This window comes from Elaeis guineensis, chromosome 7 (assembly GCF_000442705.2).
Source record: "Elaeis guineensis isolate ETL-2024a chromosome 7, EG11, whole genome shotgun sequence".
NCBI lineage: Eukaryota > Viridiplantae > Streptophyta > Magnoliopsida > Arecales > Arecaceae > Elaeis > Elaeis guineensis.
Window position 1 is genome coordinate 99,580,835 of NC_025999.2, and position 22,012 is coordinate 99,602,846.

Here is a 22,012-nt window from a genome sequence, read left to right on the forward strand (position 1 = left end):
AGGTTCAGAGAAGAATTTTCGAGACCCTTAGAATTTCTAGTTTGGATTTTCTTTTGAGGTAAGTAATGTTTACTTTTACTGAATTTATCTGGTATATTACGAATTAAATAAATTTATGCATGCTTGTGATTGAAATTATTTATTGAAATAATTGCTGAAAATTATTTATGATCAAAGTTAAATTGTAGAAAAATTATTTATGATTGAAGTTATTTGTTGAGCAATTATTATGATGATATATGATCTCAAAGAATATTATAATTGATTTGACTCGAATATCAATTAATTTTATTATTCTTGAAAATAATATATAAATTGGAAGACAATATGAAATTGACAACCTGACTGTGTTGAGGACCCCGCCAATGGGGGCATATACGTTGGCAATTGACTGTCCTGAGGATTTATGTCGCCAGTGAGACCAGCGACATGTCGCCAGATAGACCAGCGACAAAACCGCCAGTTAGACCAGCGGTTCCAAAGGATTTGGCTGCCAGATGATTCGCAGCCCACCGCAAGCAGATACGTGGTATTATGACCCTGCCACAAGGATAATGTGGTCATAGTCATGGTTGATAAGAAGAATTTAAGAAATTGATGAATTTAAGAAGAAAAGCATAATTGAAAATTATGATGAATTGACTTTTATATATGATTGACAGTATGATTATGATTTCATGAAATTACATATTGATTTGTGATGCATAGTATTATTTGCCTGATTATTCAGTTAAAAGTATACACTGCTTACTGGACTATTTAGCTCATGATAAGTTTTATGTTTTTCTTACAGATCCAGAAAATTAGCATGATGCGGGATTTCGGTTGGGAGAGCGATTAGAGATGGAGTTAACTCATTGATTTAGGATTTTCTCAGAATTGATTCAAGATCTTTAGTTTTGTTTTTAGTATTGACTTTGTCGGACAGTTATTTTCTTTTGAACGCTAAGTTTTGATTTGTTATTTGAATTAAGGTTTGATTATTAAATATTAAAAAAATTATTTAACTATTTGTGAAGATATCATGATGAAATGCCTTGCATGCTTATGGAAAAAGTATTCTATAAGTATGCGGCGGTTGCCATGACCCTCGATTCAAATCTCGGGTCGGGGGCGTGACAATTAATATGGTATCAGAGCATAAGTAGATAGATAGAGACATGTAGAATAAAGTGAGTGATGGGTAGACATTAGAAAATTGAAAGGTTAAGTTATGATAATTATGATTTGATTTGTCACAAGTTATAACCTTATTAAGGATAAGTTATTATCTCAAATCTAACATAGGTCAATATGCCTCCACGACGAGCGAGGAATACTCAAGGAACGGTAGGAGGGACATCAAATCCACTTGGCGATAATACTCCCCAATTAAACAGTGGTACAACTCAGCAGGAGGGAATCCATGATCCTACCAGAAATACTCCGACAGCACAGGAGCCGAACATGACTCAACTAATGCAAACTCTGATCGGAGTAGTTCAAACACAACAACAGTTACTTCAACAACAACATGCACAACCACATCAGCATTTTCCACCGGCACCTGGACATGGAGAACATCCGATGCAGAGAAACAATATCGTCGAATTTAAGAAGCTAGCTCCTCCAGCCTTCAAAGGGACCATCGAGCCACAAGAAGCAGATAACTGGATTATGAAAATGGAGAAGGCCTTCGTCGTGCAAGAATGCCAAGATGAAGAGAAGATCCGCTATACAGCATATCTGTTACAAGGAGAGGCATACAACTGGTGGCGTATACTGGAACAAAAATATGAGCACGATGGGATACCACTCACTTGGGAGAGATTTCGAGATGAATTCTTTGACAAGTATTTCCCCCGAAGTGTCAGAATACAGAAAGAATAGGAGTTCATTCACCTGAGACAGGGTAACAGATCCGTTGCAGAATATGAAGCCAAATTCACGGAGTTAGCCAAATTTGTTCCGAGACTAGTTGAAATTGAGCAAGACAGAGTACATAAATTTGAAATGGGACTGAAGACAGAAATCAGGAGACAGGTTGTACCCTATGAGCTAACTACCTATGCCTCAGTTGTGAACAAAGCTATAATAATTGAGAGAGAAGCTAATGAAGCTCATGCGGAGCATGAACGGAATCAGAAGAAGAAAAATAGGTTTAATGGAACTCAAGGACGAAATCAGAACAATAAGGTTCCAGCAAAGAAGCCAGCAACTGATAAGAATCGTGAGAATGAGGCAGCTAGATGTTCGAGATGTGGCCGAAGAGAGCATGAGACTTCTAATTATCCATGGAATACTGGTTCGTGTTTTAGATGTGGCTAGAAAGGACACAAGATTGCAGATTGCCCGCAGATGGACGAAAATAGATCAACACAGGCAAAGGACGGAGGTCAAAGGCCGAAAACTCAAGGAAGAATCTATGCCCTCACACAACAAGATGCTCAGGCCTCCAATGCTGTGGTGACAGGTACCATTCCTGTATCTGGTATTCATGCTTCAGTTTTGTTTGATTCTGGTGCTACACACTCCTTTATATCTACTATTTTTATTAGACAGCATGATATAGGTTGTGAACCCATGAAAACCAAATTATATGTTGAGACACCAGTAGGTGATATTTTGAGTACCGAAAGTGTGTGCAAGTCCTGTAGTATTAAGATAGGAGAAAGAGAATTACCAGTAGATTTGATGGTCCTGGATATGCATGATTTCGATGTCATTCTAGGAATGGATTGGCTGGCTACCTATCATGCCTCTGTGGATTGTCATGGAAAGAGAGTGAACTTTCACATACCGGGAGAATTAACTTTTAGTTTTGATGGAAGTACAGGAACCACCCCTCCACGTATTATTTCACCTGAACAAGCTAGACAGATGATAAGAAAGGGATGTAGAGGTTACCTAGTATCAATAAAGAATAAAGAACATGATGAATTGAAGTTACAGGATATTCCTATCATAAATGAATTTTCGGATGTATTTATTAATGATTTAGTCGGACTACCCCCAGATAGAGAACTTGAATTTACTATTGAGTTGGCACCTAATACCAATCCGATTTCTAAAGCTCCTTACAGAATGGCCCCTATGGAATTAAAGGAGTTAAAAGATCAATTACAAGATTTATTGGATAAAGGTTTTATAAGGCCTAGTGTATCTCCTTGGGGAGCTCCAGTCTTATTTGTGAAGAAGAAAGATGGTAGTATGAGACTCTGTATCGACTATAGAGAGTTGAATAAAAATACTATCAGAAATAAGTATCCTCTACCTCGAATTGATGATTTGTTTGATCAGCTGTAAGGTGCACAAGTCTTTTCTAAAATTGATCTTCGTTCAGGGTATCATTAGTTAAAAATTAAAACAGAGGACATACCAAAGACGGCATTTAGAACTCGTTATGGACATTATGAATTTTTAGTGATGCCTTTTGGGTTAACCAATGCTCCAGCAGCCTTTATGGATTTAATGAACAGAATATTCAGATCTTATCTTGATAAATTTGTTGTCGTATTTATTGACGATATCTTGATATATTCAAGAAGTAAATTGGAGCATGAAGAACATTTACAGTATGTACTACAAATATTGAGGAAAGAGAAACTTTATGCCAAATTTAAGAAATGTGAATTTTGGTTGGACAAAATAGCCTTTTTAGGACACATCATATCTAAAGATGGAATTTCTGTGGATCCAGCAAAAGTGGAAGCTGTGATGCAGTGGAACAGACCTACAAATATTTCTGAGATTCGAAGTTTTCTGGGAATGGCAGGATATTACAGATGATTTGTAGAAAGATTTTCCCGCATAGCTGCACCTCTGACTCGTCTTACTCAAAAAGGGGTTAAATTCGAGTGGTCTGAAGATTGTGATCAGAGTTTCCAAGAATTAAAACAACGATTAGTGTCAGCCCCTATTCTTACTATACCAACAGGAGATGAAAGTTTCACAATATATAGTGATGCATCTAAAAAGAGACTCGGCAGTGTATTGATGCAATATGGTAAGGTAGTAGCCTATGCCTCGAGACAATTGAAACCATATGAACAAAATTATCCGACACATGATTTGAAATTAGCTGCAGTAATTTTTGCTCTAAAAATTTGAAGACATCACTTATACGGTGCGCAGTGTGAAGTGTTTACTGATCATAAGAGTTTGAAGTACATTTTTACACAGAAAGAATTAAACATGAGACAGAGAAGGTAGTTAGAACTATTAAAGGATTATGATTTAACAATCCATTATCATCCGGGAAAAGCTAATGTTGTTGCTGATGCCCTTAGTAGAAAATCTGTGGGAAATTTGGCAGTTTTAATTACACATCAAAGTCAATTGTTAAAAGATATAAGAAAATTAGAATTAGACATCCGAAAATATGACTCAACAGTACGGTTAGCCAACATGAGGGTTCAGCCAACACTCATTGAAAGAATTTCAGTTGCCCAGAATGATGATCCCCAACTAATAAAAATAAGAAATTCAGTGGAAGCTGGTGTTCAATCTGAATTCAAGATACATGAAGACGGTTCGTTAAGGTTCGACAACAGGATTTGCGTACCCAATGATTCAGCACTCAAGCATGAAATACTTCAGGAGGCACATCAGACCGGTTATACAGTTCATCTGGGAGGTACCAAGATGTATAGAGACTTAAAAGAAATGTACTGGTGGAATAATATGAAAAGAGAGATCGCTCAATTCGTGGCTCAATGTTTGGTGTGTCAACAAGTTAAAGCTGAACATCAGAGACCGGCAGGACTACTTCAACCTCTTGATATTCCAGTTTGGAAGTGGGAACATATCACTATGGATTTTGTAACTGGACTACCAAAGACTCCCAGTAAAAATGATGCAGTCTGGGTGATGGTGAACCGATTGACAAAGTCTGCACACTTTCTACCAATTAGAGTTGGATTTACATTGGAAAGACTAGCAAAGTTATATATGAAAGAAATTGTAAGGCTACATGGAATTCCAGTGACCATAGTATCGGATCGAGACACCAGATTTGTATCACAGTTCTGGAAGAGCTTACACAAGGCATTAGGAACAAAATTGAACTTCAGTACAGCTTTTCATCCACAGACTGATGGTCAGTCAGAGAGAACTATTCAGATCTTAGAAGATATGTTGAGAACCTGTATTTTGGATATGAAAAGTTCATGGGATGAGCATCTACCTTTGATTGAGTTCGCTTACAATAACAGTTATCAAGCTAGCATTGGATTGGCACCTTACGAAGCTTTATATGGTAGAAGATGTCGGTCACCGATTCACTGGGATGATGTCGGTGAGCGAAGAATATTGGGTCCCGAACTTGTTCAACAAGCAGTCGAGAAGATTCAATTAATTAAATATCGACTTCGGACAGCACAAAGCAGACAGAAAAGCTATGCAGACAACAGGAGACGGAAATTAGAATTTCAAGTCGGTGACCATGTGTTTCTCAAAGTATCTCCTTCAAAAGAAATCTCAAGATTTGGCATTCGTGGCAAATTGAATCCTAGATATGTGGGTCCGTTTGAGATTTTAGAAAGAATTGGTGAGGTGGCTTATCGACTTGCCTTACCCCCTTCACTTGCAGGAGTACATAATATTTTTCATGTTTCTATGTTAAAAAAATATTTACCAGATCCAAGTCACATCGTGGAACTTGAACCAGTACAAGCCAGGAAGGATCTAACATATGAAGAATACCCGATACGGATCGTAGACCGTAAAGAACAGGTGCTGAGACGTCGTAACATTCCTTATGTCAAGGTACAGTGGAGTCGACATTCAGAAAGAGAAGCTACTTGGGAGCTAGAGGAAGAAATGAAGCAAAAATATTCCCAGCTCTTCGAGACTACAGGTATGAAAAATTTCGAGGACGAAATTTCTTTTTAAGGATGAAGAATGTTATAGCCCAAAACCCGTTTCAGCCCAGCAGATCAAAGCCCAAAACGAAAAAAAAAAAAAAGAAAAGAAAACAGAGGAATTCAGAACCGGGAAGAAGACTCCCGATAGGAGTCTCCTTCTCCGGCTAAATCCGAGCAAGAATCGAACTCCTAAGACCCCTCGGAGTCCTAGGAGTTCCTATAAGAAGACCCCCTCTCTTTAGAATCGATCCATCGACTCTTTTCCCCTCTTTTCCTCTCCGATTTTCCCGAAGAAGAGCCGCGATCCCTTGCCTTGTTCTCACCGTGTTTGCCGCCGACGAGGTCTCCGGAGGCTAAGGTAAGTTTCTCTATTCCTCCTCTCCTTCTTCTCCTTCCTCCCATGCTCCTGTGCATGGCTGCCGGCGACGAATGTCGCCGATCTACCGACGGGAAAGAGACTCTGTTTTTGAGTCTCTTTTCCTTGAAATCTCTGGCGCTGGCGATCGGAATTGACCGCCGGCCCTGTTTCCTCCGTGACCGGGAGAGATGGCCCCGTCGGCCACCGGCCTCCACCGTGGCAGCCACGGCCCGAACGGCCGATCAAGGCCGGAGGACCAAGGGTCCCCTGTTCCGGCACGGGAAGAACCAAGAAAAGAAGAAAAGAAGAAAAAGAAGAAAAGGAAAAGAAGAAAAAGAAGAAAAAGAAGAAAAAGAAAAAAAAATTAGCAATAAAAATAAAAATAAAATTAGGGTGTCCATGGGTTAATTCGAAAATCGAGATGCTGTCGACGAATTGATCCTAGTGGAGACATTAGATTTTTAATAAATTAGTTATTTTTAATTCGATGAAATTTTGATTTAAAATATGATATTTGACATATCAGGTTCAGAGAAGGATTTTCGAGACCCTTAGAATTTCTAGTTTGGATTTTCTTTTAAGGTAAGTAATGTTTACTTTTACTGAATTTATCTGGTATATTACAAATTAAATAAATTTATGCATGCTTACGATTGAAATTATTTATTGAAATAATTACTGAAAATTATTTATGATCAAAGTTAAATTGTAGAAAAATTATTTATGATTGAAGTTATTTGTTAAGCAATTATTATGATGATATATGATCTCAAAGAATGTTATAATTGATTTGACTCGAATATCAATTAATTTTATTATTTTTGAAAATAATATATAAATTGAAAGACAATATGAAATTGACAACCTGACTGTGTTGAGGACCCCGCCAATGGGGGCATAATCGTTGGCAATTGACTGTCCTGAGGATTTATGTCGCCAGTGAGACCAGCGACATGTCGCCAGATAGACCAGCGACAAAACCGCCAGTTAGACCAGCGGTTCCAAAGGACCTGGCTGCCAGATGATTCGCAGTCCACCGCAAGCAGATATGCGGTATTATGACCCTGCCACAGGGATAATGTGGTCATAGTCATGGTTGGTAAGAAGAATTTAAGAAATTGATGAATTTAAGAAGAAAAGCATAATTGAAAATTATGATGAATTGACTTTTATATATGATTGACAGTATGATTATGATTTCATGAAATTACATATTGATTTGTGATGCATAGTATTATTTGCCTGATTATTCAGTTAAAGGTATACACTGCTTACTGGGCTATTTAGCTCATGATAAGTTTTATGTTTTTCTTACAGATCCAGAAAATTAGCATGATGCGGGATTTCGGTTGGGAGAGCGATTAGAGATGGAGTTAACTCATTGATTTAGGATTTTCTCAGAATTGATTCAAGATCTTTAGTTTTGTTTTTAGTATTGACTTTGTCGGACAGTTACTTTCTTTTGAACGCTAAGTTTTGATTTGTTATTTGAATTAAGATTTGATTATTAAGTATTAAAAAAATTATTTAACTATTTGTGAAGATATCATGATGAAATGTCTTGCATGCTTATGGAAAAAGTATTCTATAAGTATGCGGCGGTTGCCATGACCCTCGATTCAAATCTCGGGTCGGGGGCGTGACATAGTGATTGATGATAGAGGGGAACAAAGAAAGGAAATAGACTATCGAAGTTGTGAACGTATTCAGAATATTGGTTGGCCACCTGGTGGCCATTTATCAACGCCCAATGTACAGTTTATTAAGGAAGACATCGTTTAGACGCACTAAATTATCACTATTTATGTAGAACATACTGGGTAGTTCATTTCTTCATGGTAAATCATTCAAGAATCTTGAAATCTATATTAAAACGAATGCAGCTGAATTCTATGTTCATCGGATACATGATGGTTCTGCATATTTGTCAGCTGACAACCCCAAATTTATCCACGTAAATTGAGTGAACATTGTAGAGCAGTCTAATGTACAATTGTTTCATTGCCAGGAGCTGTAGTAATAAAGCCAATGGATCTCAGATAGAAATCATGCAGCCAAACCCCAATATATAGGCTCTGAGAACCAGAAGTAATCATGAATTGAAAGCAAGAAAATAAGCTCAACTAAATTCTTGGCTGCTTATTTTTCCAGGTTGTAGTATAGATCAGACAGCCCGAGCCAGAAGAGCTGCTGCAGGTGGCCTTGGTATAGACCAAGAAGGATATCTGATACCTCGACTGATGCACCATGAAAACGGAAATTTCAGAAGTTCTTGTAGTGACTATTCTTCGATTGAGTGCACAACCTACAAATTCACCTGCGACACAACAATCTCAATAGCAATCCAAGGAAAAGACAGAATATTAATACAAGGTGTGGATGGTGTTGGTACTACGTACATGCTTGGAAGCATGAGGAACGATGTGCCTCGTGATATTGCCACCAGCATGTATCAAACCAAATGCAATTCCCACCAAAGAGGAACAAATAAGACATTGGCATTTGTCTAACTTAACTACCATGCTTCTTGATGAGAAAACAAGCCCAAATTAACAGTATACTGCTTGTAATTTGCAGGTTAGTGGCATGAGCAGAGGGTATATACATTTGCACAACTTTTTATTGCACACGTACATCTTGAACTATACATTCTTTTTAAGTGCCAAATCAAGGTTCCCAAGAAGCGTTAAATAACAGGCAATGGTATTTCTCGCATCCAGGGTTGCCTATTTGTGTACAGGGAACACACACAATATAATCTTGTTTTTACCATATTGGCGGGGATTTTTTTTTTTTTTGATCACTCTTCACTACAGATTTTGGTGTCTGGATATCTCAATGATGAAGCTACTTGTGATGCTTTTCCTTATTCTCCCACGCCCATCTGGTCCCGTCGGGCTAATCTTCTCCAGGACTCACCTTCGAAGTATTGTGCTTCTCCCGTCACCGGATCAAAACTTAGGGTTGGAACTGAGCCGGATCGGGCCGTACTCCTATTTTAGCATAGCCTGAAAATTTTTTTCAAACTTTGAGTCAGATTTAAACCTGATTATTTTGAAAAAAAAATAGATCGAAACTAGACCTGAGCCCAGGCCCGAACTAGATTCGAGCCCAATTGGGCGAAAGGTTGGCGGAGCGTTTGAAGAGGAGCACGGCAGCGCCGCTGACACAAAAGAGGTAGTTGGGGATGAGCACGAATTTGCAATTGCCGAAGTACCAGTTCTGGATGATGTTCTCCGTGCTGACGACAACGATATATGTGTTGCGGTGGGCCTGGAGGAGGTCGCAGGCAAGACGGGAGTGCTCCATGAAGCTGCGATAGCGGACTTGGAGACTGTCGGGGGGTGTAGCAAGCATAGTCGACGAGATACACCGACGAGGCCGGATCACGGTGCTATCGAAGATCAGGAAGGCGGAGCAGATGAGGATGCTTACTAGGTTATACTAGAGGTGGAGCCAGAGCTGCCAGATGTCATCTGGGTCAGTGCTGTCGAAATCCATCAGGATCATCGTTATCAGGAGAATCAACAATAGGGTCAACAGATGGGTGATCAGATAATGATATCCCAATTTCACATACTGGAGATTCATGCTTTGGAGGAAGTACGGCAGTTGTTGATTTGGGCTTGGCGTCGGGACCGTTTCTTGGATCAGGATGCGATCGGCCGTACCACTCACCGTTCCTCCGCCCCCTATCCTGAATTGCTACTAGAAATAAAATGAATTTAGGAGCGGAAGAGAGATAAAAAAAATAGCTCCGACTCAGATTTTATATTCGAACTCGAGTTCAAGTCGGATCAAAAGTCAATCCGATCTCTGTCCCAAAAAAAAAAAAATCCCATTTTTAAACTCGCACCCTGTCTCAATGATTTCGGATCGAATCCGAAGCTCAACTCAAAGCCGGACCAATCCGAATCTACTTCCAGCCCTATCAAAACTATCTATCGGCTGGCACCCCCACCATGATCTTTCGCAACGTTCTATACGTGTCACGACCGCAGCTTGTCAAAGAAAAGATCTCCTCCATCTCGAATAACAGCCAAAGAAAATATATATGAGCATACCCTTCTCTCTTCCGAAGGAACTAGCTCAAATAGGAGGGACGCAGAGTAAGCCGGATCCTGTAGCCATAGGAGAGATGGAGCACGAGATCGCTAGGAGAAGGATAAGCCGGATCCTGGACCACGTGGCCGGACCCGGTGAGGTGTCGCCGCCCAATCCCCACCTCTTTCCCATGGTAAGTCTCCTTATGATGCCCATCACCAAGACTTCTCTATATGAAGCAATGATATCTTGGAACAAGTTTTGTTCTTGTGATGGGTAGGAATTTCTCGCTGTGTTTGCTACTTCTTTAACATAACTAGCTATAAATGTTATACAGGAAGAGATTGTTGATAAAATTAAGATTATTGTCGGGTGATGTAAACTCCAAAAAGTTTATCAGCTTTTCAGATATTTATACTGCCCCAGGAAAAGTGCCAACTGATGAAGTTGGTGGGGTGAGTGGGTGACGTGTTGGTATCATATATTATATTTGATATGAAATTTTATTTACGCAACATGATTAAATGATGATCACTGTGACCTCTGTTGTGTTATAAACAAATAGAACTGCCTACAGATAACGGGTATCATGTATGAATGTTACAGCAGCATCGCATGATAGTTCTAACGCTGTTGTTTAACGATGTCATGGTTTCAAGAATAGATTACTCCTGTTCAGTGAAAGGATCATTTTTGTCATTTTTGTGCTTGGAGTTTTATACATATTAATAGCGAATTCTGCCTTAAACTTGATTTTTGTATGGTTGTATGGTTTTATGTTGCATTTGCTATATCACACCCCTCTGTTTATAGTGACTCTTTAATCTTTTACCTCAGAATTGCAGTAGCACTCTCAGCACTATAATACCACGGTGTGATAATAGATTGCTTTTTGCACGCCAAGGGTCTGTCTCTCAAGGTTATTTCATGCAACAAGTTTCTACCAGACAGGTAGTGATTGTTCTTTTACTTTATGGCAAATTCTTGAGACCACTTTCAGGGGCAACTGGCCAAAGTTTCACTTGGTGAAAACCATATGAGATGCCTTTTTCTGTTCTTTTCAGAATTTTGGGCCTGGTATTTCTTCTCAGCAGAATTCCTGTCCTGCCAAGGGAGAATCTTCTTGCCAGCCTTTCAGAAAGCCGATGTTCTCTAGACCGGTTCAGACAGAATCCACCTTATCGATATCAAGAGATAATTATTCTGTGAAACAAGATTTGACGCTATCTTCTAATGACCATCCCAAATTTGCGAGACCAGGTAGTGGAAAGATTAAGAAACCGCAGCTTTTATGCAGCAGGACAAGACAAACTTCTATTTCTAATGGTATGCAACTTCCTAAAACTTATTGAACATTAGCCTTTACATTATCATCATGTCAGCGTAACCTCATCAGCAACTAGATAAAGTAACATGCTTTAGAAATTTTACCATGCTCACACCAGACTAGAGATACACAGGTATGAGAATTTATGCAACCCAAGCTATATAGGTCTTTTTTTTTTTAATGTCATTTGTCAGGTATATTCAGTTTTCCTTGAAGCATATTGTCTGTACATGTATTTCTGAGGCTAAGGGTTGTTGTAAATTATTGTTTTTTGTTCCATGCTTTCATAAAGAAATTTGATGCAGGGATGGAGTGGTCACCTCGAATGGATGTTGCAGAGTCGGGGGCAAATTATGTTGTGACGGTCGAGCTTCCAGGTGTCAACCTCATTGACATGGGAGTGGAGGTGGATAACCAAAGGTATGGCATAATTTATTTTCAAAAATTACTAACATGCTCAAATCCTAATCCAATTAGATCGATTAAGATAGCTTCGTTTTTCTTATACTTGAGCCTGATCATCATAAATCTGCCTTTAATAGACTTATAAGACCATGTTTAACCAATACTGTTTATTTTGAAGTATGTAGAGAATTTCAAATTCATCCATCAACTGTAAATTTTACAAGTTTCATCTTATAAACCAACTCTACCTTTTACTTAACTTACAAGACCATGTTAGGAAGTACAATTTCTTTTGTAGTATGTATAGAATTTCAAATTCAGCCATCACTTGTAAATTTTACCAAATTTCATCTTATACTCTAACCCTACCATTTACTAGACTTACAAGATCATGTTTAACAAGTATTATTTCTTTTGTACTATGTATAGAATTTCAAATCATCCATAAGTTGTAATTTTACCAAGTTTCATCTTATGAGCTTCCTGCAGATGAACAAGATTGTGACAATTATTTTTTTTCCTAACCTTTTGATGTTGTCTCCATTCTTCATTTTCTTTACAAGCTTTAGGCTAAAATTTTGTTCATACTGTTCAATTGATTGACCAGTGTAGAACATGAGTATGACTAGAAATATGATATTTTTCAGTCTGGGATTTTGTTTAAAGATTGTTCTTCACTTAACTTGATCTTCCACACTATCTCCCTAAGTTTTCAATCCACTTGCTTATAGCTTGATGTTAGATAAACTATGATTTTCGTTAGGATTATATGTTAGTCTGACTGCTATTAACTGTAGTCTTTTTTAATTTTTTTGATACTGATATACCCTTGTCATTTGTTTATAGCCTGACCATAATAGGTAAACGGTCAACTCAGCAGCATAGAATGCCCAATTGTGCTGGAAACTCAAACCCTGTTTATCACCAGAGGGAGATCTTGCAGGGGCCATTCCGAGTCGTTTGGCCTCTTCCAATTGATGTGAACAAGGATAGTGTCTCAGCTGAATTTGTGTAAGTGATTTCTTCATTTATTTTTCATCCTTATGCATATTCCTAGAAATTACTTGTAGATAATTTCTTATGGATCTGAAAGATACTTCCATCTATGAATCACTCTTTAGCTTCTTCCATTTGTTGGAAGCTAAACTGTTGCCTTTTACTTGTAGCGAGATGTTATAGCACGGCCTATGGAAAAGGTCAACTGCCACGAATGCTAATTTTGTCATACTCTTTTGATGCTCTAATGGCAACTGCTAAAGATGCAACCACAGATTGGATAGTTTGTCAAAGGCACACTATGCATCAAAATCTGCACTATAAGATTTTGCTATTAGTTTTTCTTTTAGGTCAATAAGTGGATGCTAACATTAATGCAGGTGATCAATTAACAAGCCCTGTTCCGTCCCTTTCTTTTTTAATGGCCTTACGTGTCCATGCTTGATTTCTTTTTACAACTACCAGATTGTCTGAAATTGGACATTTGTTGATTCCTTCTTAGAATCCTCCTAAACTTAAATTCCACCTTTCTTTGAACATTTTGACATATTATAGCAGTTACTTTTACAGCCGCCGTGTCCAGCTTCTTTTTTGCATGATCAAATTATCATCACTTTAGTCAATCATGTAGCTGCTACATATCCTTCTCAGTTTTGACCTTATCTTTCCAACCTGATGGGCAAATTTTCCATCGCACTCTTTTATATTATTACTGCATTTTTTTTTTTTAAGTCTGCAGGTGTATCTCCTTTTTCTCAAATTTGAAAAACATGAAATGTGATCTGTCTTCATGAGTTTGTCCTTTGCTGAAAGGGCAAATTCTGAATTTTCTATTCCATGGGAAGTTCTGATGTGGTCTAGACATTATTGTTGTGTAGAAAAACATGACACACTGTAGAACAGACCATCCAAACTTAAGTTTATATTCTCAAGTTTTAGCTTGCATTCTTTCATATTCCTCATCTATTAAGCGTAAATAGATCCGTACAGCATTGTGAGTTCTTTACATGGTTATATGGTCAAGGTTTACAAACCCACACTTGAAGAGCCTGTGAAAATGTAGGTATGTCAGTAGCTGTTCATATTGATTGCATAATTCACTGAGGGTGGTCACTTTGGATGTAGGGATGGCTTTCTGCAAATCACTCTCCCAAGACTCTGTGAAAGATGAAGAACCAGTATGCACATGTGCACTGGCAAGATCAATGTAAGGACAGTATATTGTGTTCTTATGTCCTTTCAAAAGCTTTTGGTATGAGGGTTCAGAAACCAAGAAAAGGAAATATACAGGATGGAAATAAAAGCATCAGGTGCAGTCACATGGCTATGGTGGTTGCTGCTTTAATCAGAGAGCATCAATTGAAAAATCCAATTCTTTTGCCATGAACTGCATGACTTGCTCAATGGTAATTATGGCTCTGTAACTAGGAGGATATAAAAAGGTTATAAGTAATATAAATCCCTGCTTCCAAGTGAGACATGTTTCTGTTATTCTAAAACTAGCTCGTCATTAATCCAAAATCAGATAATTTTTGAATGAGAGGATGACGTAGTAAGTTAGATACCATTGTTCTTCGTAATATATGTATCTCTATATATTGCAACAAATTATGTGAAAATAGGATAAGACTTCTTGGACCATCTGCCATGAAAAATGAGACATCTTGCATGGTGGTGGTATCCTTGTTAACCTGGTGGGCAAGTTCTAATGTGACACTACTTGGTCTGGATGGAGTTAGCCTGTCACTAAAGTCTTCTTTTGCATGAAAATATCATGCCTTCTTTCCATCAGCCTGGTGATGGACCTTGTGGCTGAAGTTACTTTTGGATATATGGAAGTCGACTAACTAAAAATACTATACAAATGAGAGAAAGCTCTTGGCTTTCATATTTGAAGAAATGAAAAATTGTTGGTCTGGATGTTTGTGAATGATATGTAACAAGATCTCTTGGGTACAAGAACTAGAATTAGTTGTCAATCCAATGTGACAATTACTATACGGCCAAGACTAGCGTACCTACTTATGAAACAATTTTTTGAACTCCTGATTGAGAACAATTTGTATACTTGATATCTTATATTATACGGGGAATTATAAGACTGTCCGCTTATCATAAAACCCAACAAAAGACTATGGCAAGAGATCAGCAACAAGATCATCAACAAGACTTGTAAGGATGTAAACGAACCAAGTTGCTTATAAACAGCTCAGTATCAGATGAGTGACGAGCTTGTTTGGGCTTAGTTCAGCTATGGCATGAGCGAGCGCAAACAACTTTATAGCCCACCAAAATCAAAAGGAGCCCGGCTCGATAAGAAGCTCCACAGAAACCAAACAGACTGTGACATGCTGCATCATATCCTCCACTAGAAACTTTCACTCTGAAGAAGTGTTGTATTTTAGTCTTTGTGGATCAAGTTGTAGGTTTCCTGGATGTTTTCTGTTTTCTCTTTCCTCTTTGAGGTAGGCTCTTCTTCTTTTCCCCTTTTCATGTAATTTCATTATCTCAATCAATTGTGATCGAGTTCTGTCCAATTTTCTTCTCAAGAATCGGTTCTCTACTCAGATGTTTACCAAACAAGCCATGTGAGCTTCGACTTTAGACTCAGAACCTTTGGAAGATTTACCTTTCAAAGGTATCTAGATTTGGTTTCACTGTGACGAAAGAAGAGAAAAGTTTGCATGTGATTAAGCAAATGACAGTATCAAATTGCTCAAAAGATCAGTTTTTTTCATTTATTTCAGTCACATAATACCCCACATGTGCACCTTAAGGTCATGTTCCATTTGCTATCGTGCATAAATGCGCCCTTGGCTCTCTCCGGTTCCAGTTGATATCCCTCTCACCGCCTCATTAAAGCCCCCAACTTTCTCCTCCATTCTCTTTCTCCTGTCCTATTTAAACACCACAGTCCCTCCTAATTTAATCAACTCAAACTTGTAGTAGACCATTTCCTGTGCTCCACCTTAGGACAAAACTAATGGCCTCTTCTACTTCATTTAGTCTGCTGTTCCTCATCCTCCTCTTTGGCGTACCCATGACAATGGGCACCTTCGCTTGCGTCCCTGTTTTGGACCCCTTCTGCCTTGCTTTTCCTCCTTCATGAACCCGATTGGTAATAAGCCATCACAACTCTGTTGTTCTGGTGCTGCAGTGGTTGCGGCGGGGGCTCGCTCATACATAGGGAAGGCAGTGGTGTGCCATTGTCTTATGAGCATGATGGAAGGGTACCCGCTGGTCACTCCTGAGAAAGCCCACAATGTCACTACTCAGTGCAACGTTGAGCTCCTGTTCCCCAGTAGCCATGCCAACTGCAGCACTGTGTGAATCGTAGGTCTTTTCTTTGCTTATGAACTTAATTTTTTAAGTATTTGATCATCCATGAGATTAATTGATCGACTACAAATTTTCACCTGCACGGTTGTCAACTTCTTTCATCGGCTGTGATTAATGAATTAGTTGCTCGTATTATAAGCTAAGACAACAAGGACCTCTGTGTACTTGAGGGAACTTGCAATAAACTATATGTTGAATTCATGATACAAACACAACAAATTTTGAAGGTGTATTGTTTTTGTGCCAAAGTTATAATTATATTGTTTTTTTAGATGGTTCATCAGCTGCTCCATATTTCTTTAGCATATTGATCTCTAAGAATTGTCCTCCAAGGCATTAAAAGAAAGGAATTTGGTAATTATTTTGATATACAAAGCTATATGTTTTATGATACGGAAGATATGGCTTATCCTTCTTATCACCAGATTATGCTATTGCAAAGGAATATTGAAAGATCGATCTATGTTAATTACCCATGAGACATAACTATGTCGCATAGACTGAAACATCATCTCTCCAACTACTGACAAGATCTAATGCCAGTATTGTTGCATGCATGCAGGGAAAACTGAAGTATGAGTCTATCTACTTATCTGGAGAGCGCCATTGAAAAAGAAATAAAGCATTTGGAAGTTGGCAATAGCAGCCTGTTTACTATGGATGAACTACAATAAAAAGGAGAACCATAAATGTTTATGATTCTTGTTCCAATTATATGTTGTGCTATGATAACTGAATAAAGGTCTCTCGTATCTTCTTATATATGTGATTCTCCTTAAAAACATTTTAACCAATACTGGTAACAGATAAATGTGACATGAAAGGATGCCTAGGTCGGCTCTCCGTTTCTTTTGCTGTGCAAAAGGGTAAAAAACATGCCTATGCTAAATAATGATTAGTATGTTTACAAATCTCATTGAGTAGGCTATAAGTATTCTAAGATCAAAATGATCAAATCATGCAGAAAAAAGAAAGTAAAACTAATATCCAGAGCACAGTGAGGTTCTTAAATATTAACTAAGCATCCTTAATTTCACCTTTGAACAATCAAATCAACTGCCAGTGCAAACTCGATGCAAGCTTTACACTTAAAGTTAAATCTCATATGCAGATGCTATGTTCCTCAAATCCATTGTGGCTATGGAAGGATTGCGTCACCTGATCAGTAACAAGAGTAGGAAACTCTGCCCTAATTATATTTCACCAAATCAGCCTGCACAGCTTGTACTGAAGTGTTGAAATGTTTTGCTAGAGGTGCAACCCAAAAGGCTCTCTTTGATAGTAACTGGACTCTACTCCTATCTTGAAATCGATCAATCGGCCATATCTCATAAAACAAATGGACAAGCTCGGATCAGATCTGCGCTTTCTGATTCGTGCTCTGTGAGAGATGTGTAAGATGGCATACCCGTCTATCCTCAAAGAGCAGGGGCGGCTGAAGGGTAAAGACCACCGAAGCCCTTGCCTTAGGCCCCCCGCTCCCAGGAGGCTCTCCGCTCGTGCGCATCCGGCATCGCGGTCCAGCCTCCACCTCCCACCTCCGGCGTCCCGATCCAGAGTCCAGCCTCCGCCTCCGGCATCCCGGTCCACCCCCCGACATCCATCGGTAAGTTTCTTCATTTTTTTTTGTTTTTCGACACTCCTCCTCCAGCCTTCGCTTCCGGCATCCCGATCCACCCCCGGCCTCCACCGGTAAATTTTTTCATTTTTTTTTTATTTTTCGACACTCCCCCTCCGCTCCGGTTGTTCGTCGGGCCGACGGTCCGTCGGTCCGTCTTCGTTTCTCGAAAGCCGGAGTCCGGAAGAAGGTCTCTCCCTGACTCCGTCTTCATTTTTAGCTTTAGGCCTCCAAAGATATTGAGCTGACAGAGAGGAGCAATGTCAAAGAATCTCATCACCTTCTGAACTGCATTCTCCCGCTGGAATGCGTAAGCACTCGGGTCCTCATCCGCACTCACCACCCGATGATCCAAACCCCTCCCCATCACCGATAGATCCTTCACGAACTTCCCCTCCATCTCCTTGCAGAAGCCCGCAACAGCCGGTGTGATATGTGTGATCTTCCCTCCGGGATCGAGGTGGTCGATCGAGCACGTACGAGGGATGCGTACTGCGTGAGCCCTCCGGTGAATACGACGACCTCGAAGGCCTTGGTGGCCTCTTTGAGCAGCTCGTCGGCCACCGGGCGCTTCGAAACTTAGAAGGCGAGAACCTGACCGTCGATCACGGCGTGGACGATGAAGTCGTACCTCTCGGTCGGGGGTCGGTCTTGGGCATGGACCAGGGTCTCGTCGAGCCGTCCTTCTCCCCTGGAATGAGGGTTGGGGGAAGACGATTTCTATGACGGAGTTCATCATCATAGGACTTGTTTAAGAATTTTCTTTTTTTCTCATTAAAATATCATTATCTAGAAAGCTGATGCCCAAGCATAACAAGTGATTTTTTCACATCTCATATAAATTTTTTTTGACAAACTATTTTCTTTTAAAATATATATATATATATATATATATATATATATATATTTGATCATACTTCTCCCTCCATTTTCTGCGGATCAATTGAGAAGGTATTATCTTTGTATCTTAAGTTGCATCTGGTGCATTGCTAAGAAATCTTAAAAAGTAATATTGATTACTTTTAGGATAGATTACTATCATTCAATTATCAATAATATTGATTATTATTTTTAGTACATACAGATAATGTTATAGTAAAATTATTAAAAATTTTGATTAACATGTTTGATATGACAATTAAATTATCGATAATATGAAATTAAATTTTTAAAATATCTTCAATAATTTTGTTTTGGTGCTTTTCTTTTTTCTGATGAAAAATAACGAAAATGATGTGGGTGTGGTGGTAGTACGGAGAAGTGGCGGGCTGAGAAGTGTGGAAAACCTCGAGCGCTGGGGGTAGAGAGGGAGAGGGGACGGGCGCATGTGGAGCCATGGAGGTGGTGGGGATGATAATGGAGAAGCCACAGGGGATGGTGGGGGATAAAGACAGAGGATTCACAAGAGACAAAAAAAGATGGAGGAGCCGTGGGCCGGGGACGCACACAAAGAGGAGTGAGGAGGAGGGTCGGACAATGAATTTTATATTATTTTTTTAAAAAATAATTTTATTTAAAATTTTTATTGTAATATCATCAAAGAAATGATAATCTGGATAGTCATCCCTCCACAAAGCAATCCAGATTGCTTTCCATGAGATAATCTGGATTGCTAAGATAATTTAAATTATCATCCAAAAATCATATCAAATACAGTAATTCAGATTATTATATTAAATTATCAGCAATCTGGAGAAATTCTCAGCTATTAAATACAACCTTACAGGGTTCTTCCATGATCCGGCTCAAATAATAGATTGCACAACTTGAAACTATGTGCCGGTTAGGTTTGCAAGATTTAGCATCGCATGGCATTTTGAGCAAGGAGTCAGATGATTTGATTCAATAGATAGAGCTTATTGTGATTCACCTTTGGTTCCATGTAATACGAACACAAATAATTTAACACAAGTATTCTTCTCTGGTATGGTAATTGTTGGAGAATACCGACCAACCCCACTCACGCCGACTCATCGTCGGGCCTACATGACCGACGCCCGACTTTGCTGACCGACCGACCGACGGCTGTCGTTATCGACCGATCAACGGCTGCCGACCGATCGAGGATACATCGGTCGGACGGACCTTTTCCTCTCTCCCAACCGGCTGCACTATGGGATCCGATGCCCGGCTCCCGCAACATGCCCGACTGACTGTCGGAGGGGGCCCAAATTTTCACCCCGACGCCCCTCAACTGGCCGCCGACTATGGTCGGTCGGATCCTCCAGACATGGTACGACTGCCAGAAACTGTCAGTCCTAACAGCGGCATACGGCACTGCCGTCTAGGGGCATTATCCCACCTAAGGCATGGGTCAACCCTAGCGATTTGACAGTCTCACGGCGATCTGACACCTTTACGGTGACTCTGACAGTCTTCAGTGAGTAGACAATTCTTCAACTATCCGCGCCATTAATGACAGTGCCATACCATGCTCCACTATATATATCGAGGAAGGCAACAGTGCTAGAGGTCCCTTCGAAACTTTCGGGCTTGCTCCCTCTCTCTCTTTCCCTCTCTCGTTGAGCTCCTTGTTTTCTTTTCACTGTTGTCTAGTCTCCTCTCTGACTTGACCATGGAGGGTCCCCGCCGGAGCCACCTCCGTCAGTGCGGACTTTCTTTTACAGGCGCTCGTTCCCGACGACGAGGGGATTGGCCGCAACAGATTGGCGCGCCAGAAAGGGGGGGATCTCGCAGTGACAAGTTGTGCTTCATTGACAGCACCAGGGATTGCGACCCCCACAGAAACATCCAAGATGACAAAGATAAGAGCTCAGCGATCGAGGATCACTGGATCGGCGAGGCGCTCTTCCCGTCGGGAAGAGGCCTCTCCTCCACCCTCCATGGTGGAACCTAGCTCTCCGCATCCCGCGTGACCACGGAGGCACAGATCGCGACATCGTGCGGCAGATGACCGTGCTGACAGACGCGTCAAAAGCCTTCAGCAGCAACCGATCGACAGCCGCCTTCACGGTCGAGCAACCGACGGCGCGCCCGATGCCCTCCAGGAGCAACCGCCGACGTCCGCATCGATCTCCGTCGCCCTCCGGAGCACCTATCAGCGCTCCTACCAAGAGGAGGAGGGGCGCCGCGGTGTGACACCCTCGGTCTCGACGGCCATCTCCTCCCAGCTGGAACGAGCAAGGAAGGAGAAGCGACCGCGAACGCCGTCCGCCTCTCTCTCGACTCTTCTGGAGACTCCACTCCTGGGGTCTCCCAGCACCGACGGATCGACGACTACGAACGCAGGTTCGAGAAAATCGACCGTCGGCTTGCCAGCTGCAGGTGGACGGGCAGAAGTCTTCAAATGACGTCGACTTCCAGACCGCCCAACCTCTCTCCCGACTCATCCTCGATGAACGATCCCCAGTCGGTTCAAGATGCCGCACGTGGAGCCTACGACGGCTCCACCGACCCAATCGACCACTGGAGAGCTACAAAGCTCTCATGATGATTCAAGGGGCAACCGACGCTCTCCTTTGCATCGGCTTCCGCCACGCTCCGCAAAGCCACAGGGCCTGGTACTCCGATCTTCGATCGGGAAGTATCCACTCCTTCGGGCAGCTCGAGCACTCTTTCGTGGCCCACTTCAGCACCAGCCGGAAGCCGCCGCGAACATCGGACAGCCTTTTCTCCCTCAAACAGGAGAAAACGAGATGCTCCGAATACTTCGTGACGCGATTCAATGCGGCCACGCTTGAGGTCCGGGACCTCAACGAAGACATGGCCATCTCGGCCATGAAACGGGGGCTAAGGGCATCCCGATTCACTTACTCCCTGGACAAGACCTCCCCGACGTATGCCAACTATTGGAGCACGCGTACAAGTACATGCATGCGGACGAAGGAGCCTCCGACCGGCGCTTGACCGAGTTCAAGGGCCCGAAGGAGAAGCGAAGAAAGGGTCGGGACCCCCCAACCTAGCAGGCCCCCGACCGACGGTCGGTCTCACCCCCACGAGAACCAGAGGTCGCCCACGGCAACTCCAAGGCCGACACGCCCCAGGTATGACTCCTACACTCCTCTCTCTGCTCCTCGTGCACAGATTTTGATGGAGATCGAAGGGGAAGAGTACCTGCGACG

At 40.9% G+C, this 22,012-nt stretch overlaps 1 protein-coding gene across 2 annotated transcripts; it reads left to right on the forward strand.

Moving 5' to 3' along the window:
* The first annotated feature begins 10,261 nt into the window (after positions 1-10,261).
* Positions 10,262-17,074, forward strand: LOC140859081 (18.8 kDa class II heat shock protein-like). Of its 2 annotated transcripts, none has more exons than XM_073260461.1 (6): positions 10,262-10,438; positions 11,083-11,196; positions 11,310-11,571; positions 11,878-11,992; positions 12,824-12,988; positions 16,875-17,074. In XM_073260461.1, the coding sequence occupies exons 1-6, from the start codon at positions 10,340-10,342 to the stop codon at positions 16,882-16,884; spliced, it is 765 nt and encodes a 254-aa protein (XP_073116562.1). In that variant the 5' UTR covers positions 10,262-10,339; the 3' UTR covers positions 16,885-17,074. The 2 variants fall into 2 exon arrangements, with proteins under 2 accessions (XP_073116562.1, XP_073116561.1); XM_073260460.1 differs by lacking the exon at positions 16,875-17,074 and adding an exon at positions 14,099-14,449.
* The last annotated feature ends 4,938 nt before the right edge of the window (positions 17,075-22,012 follow it).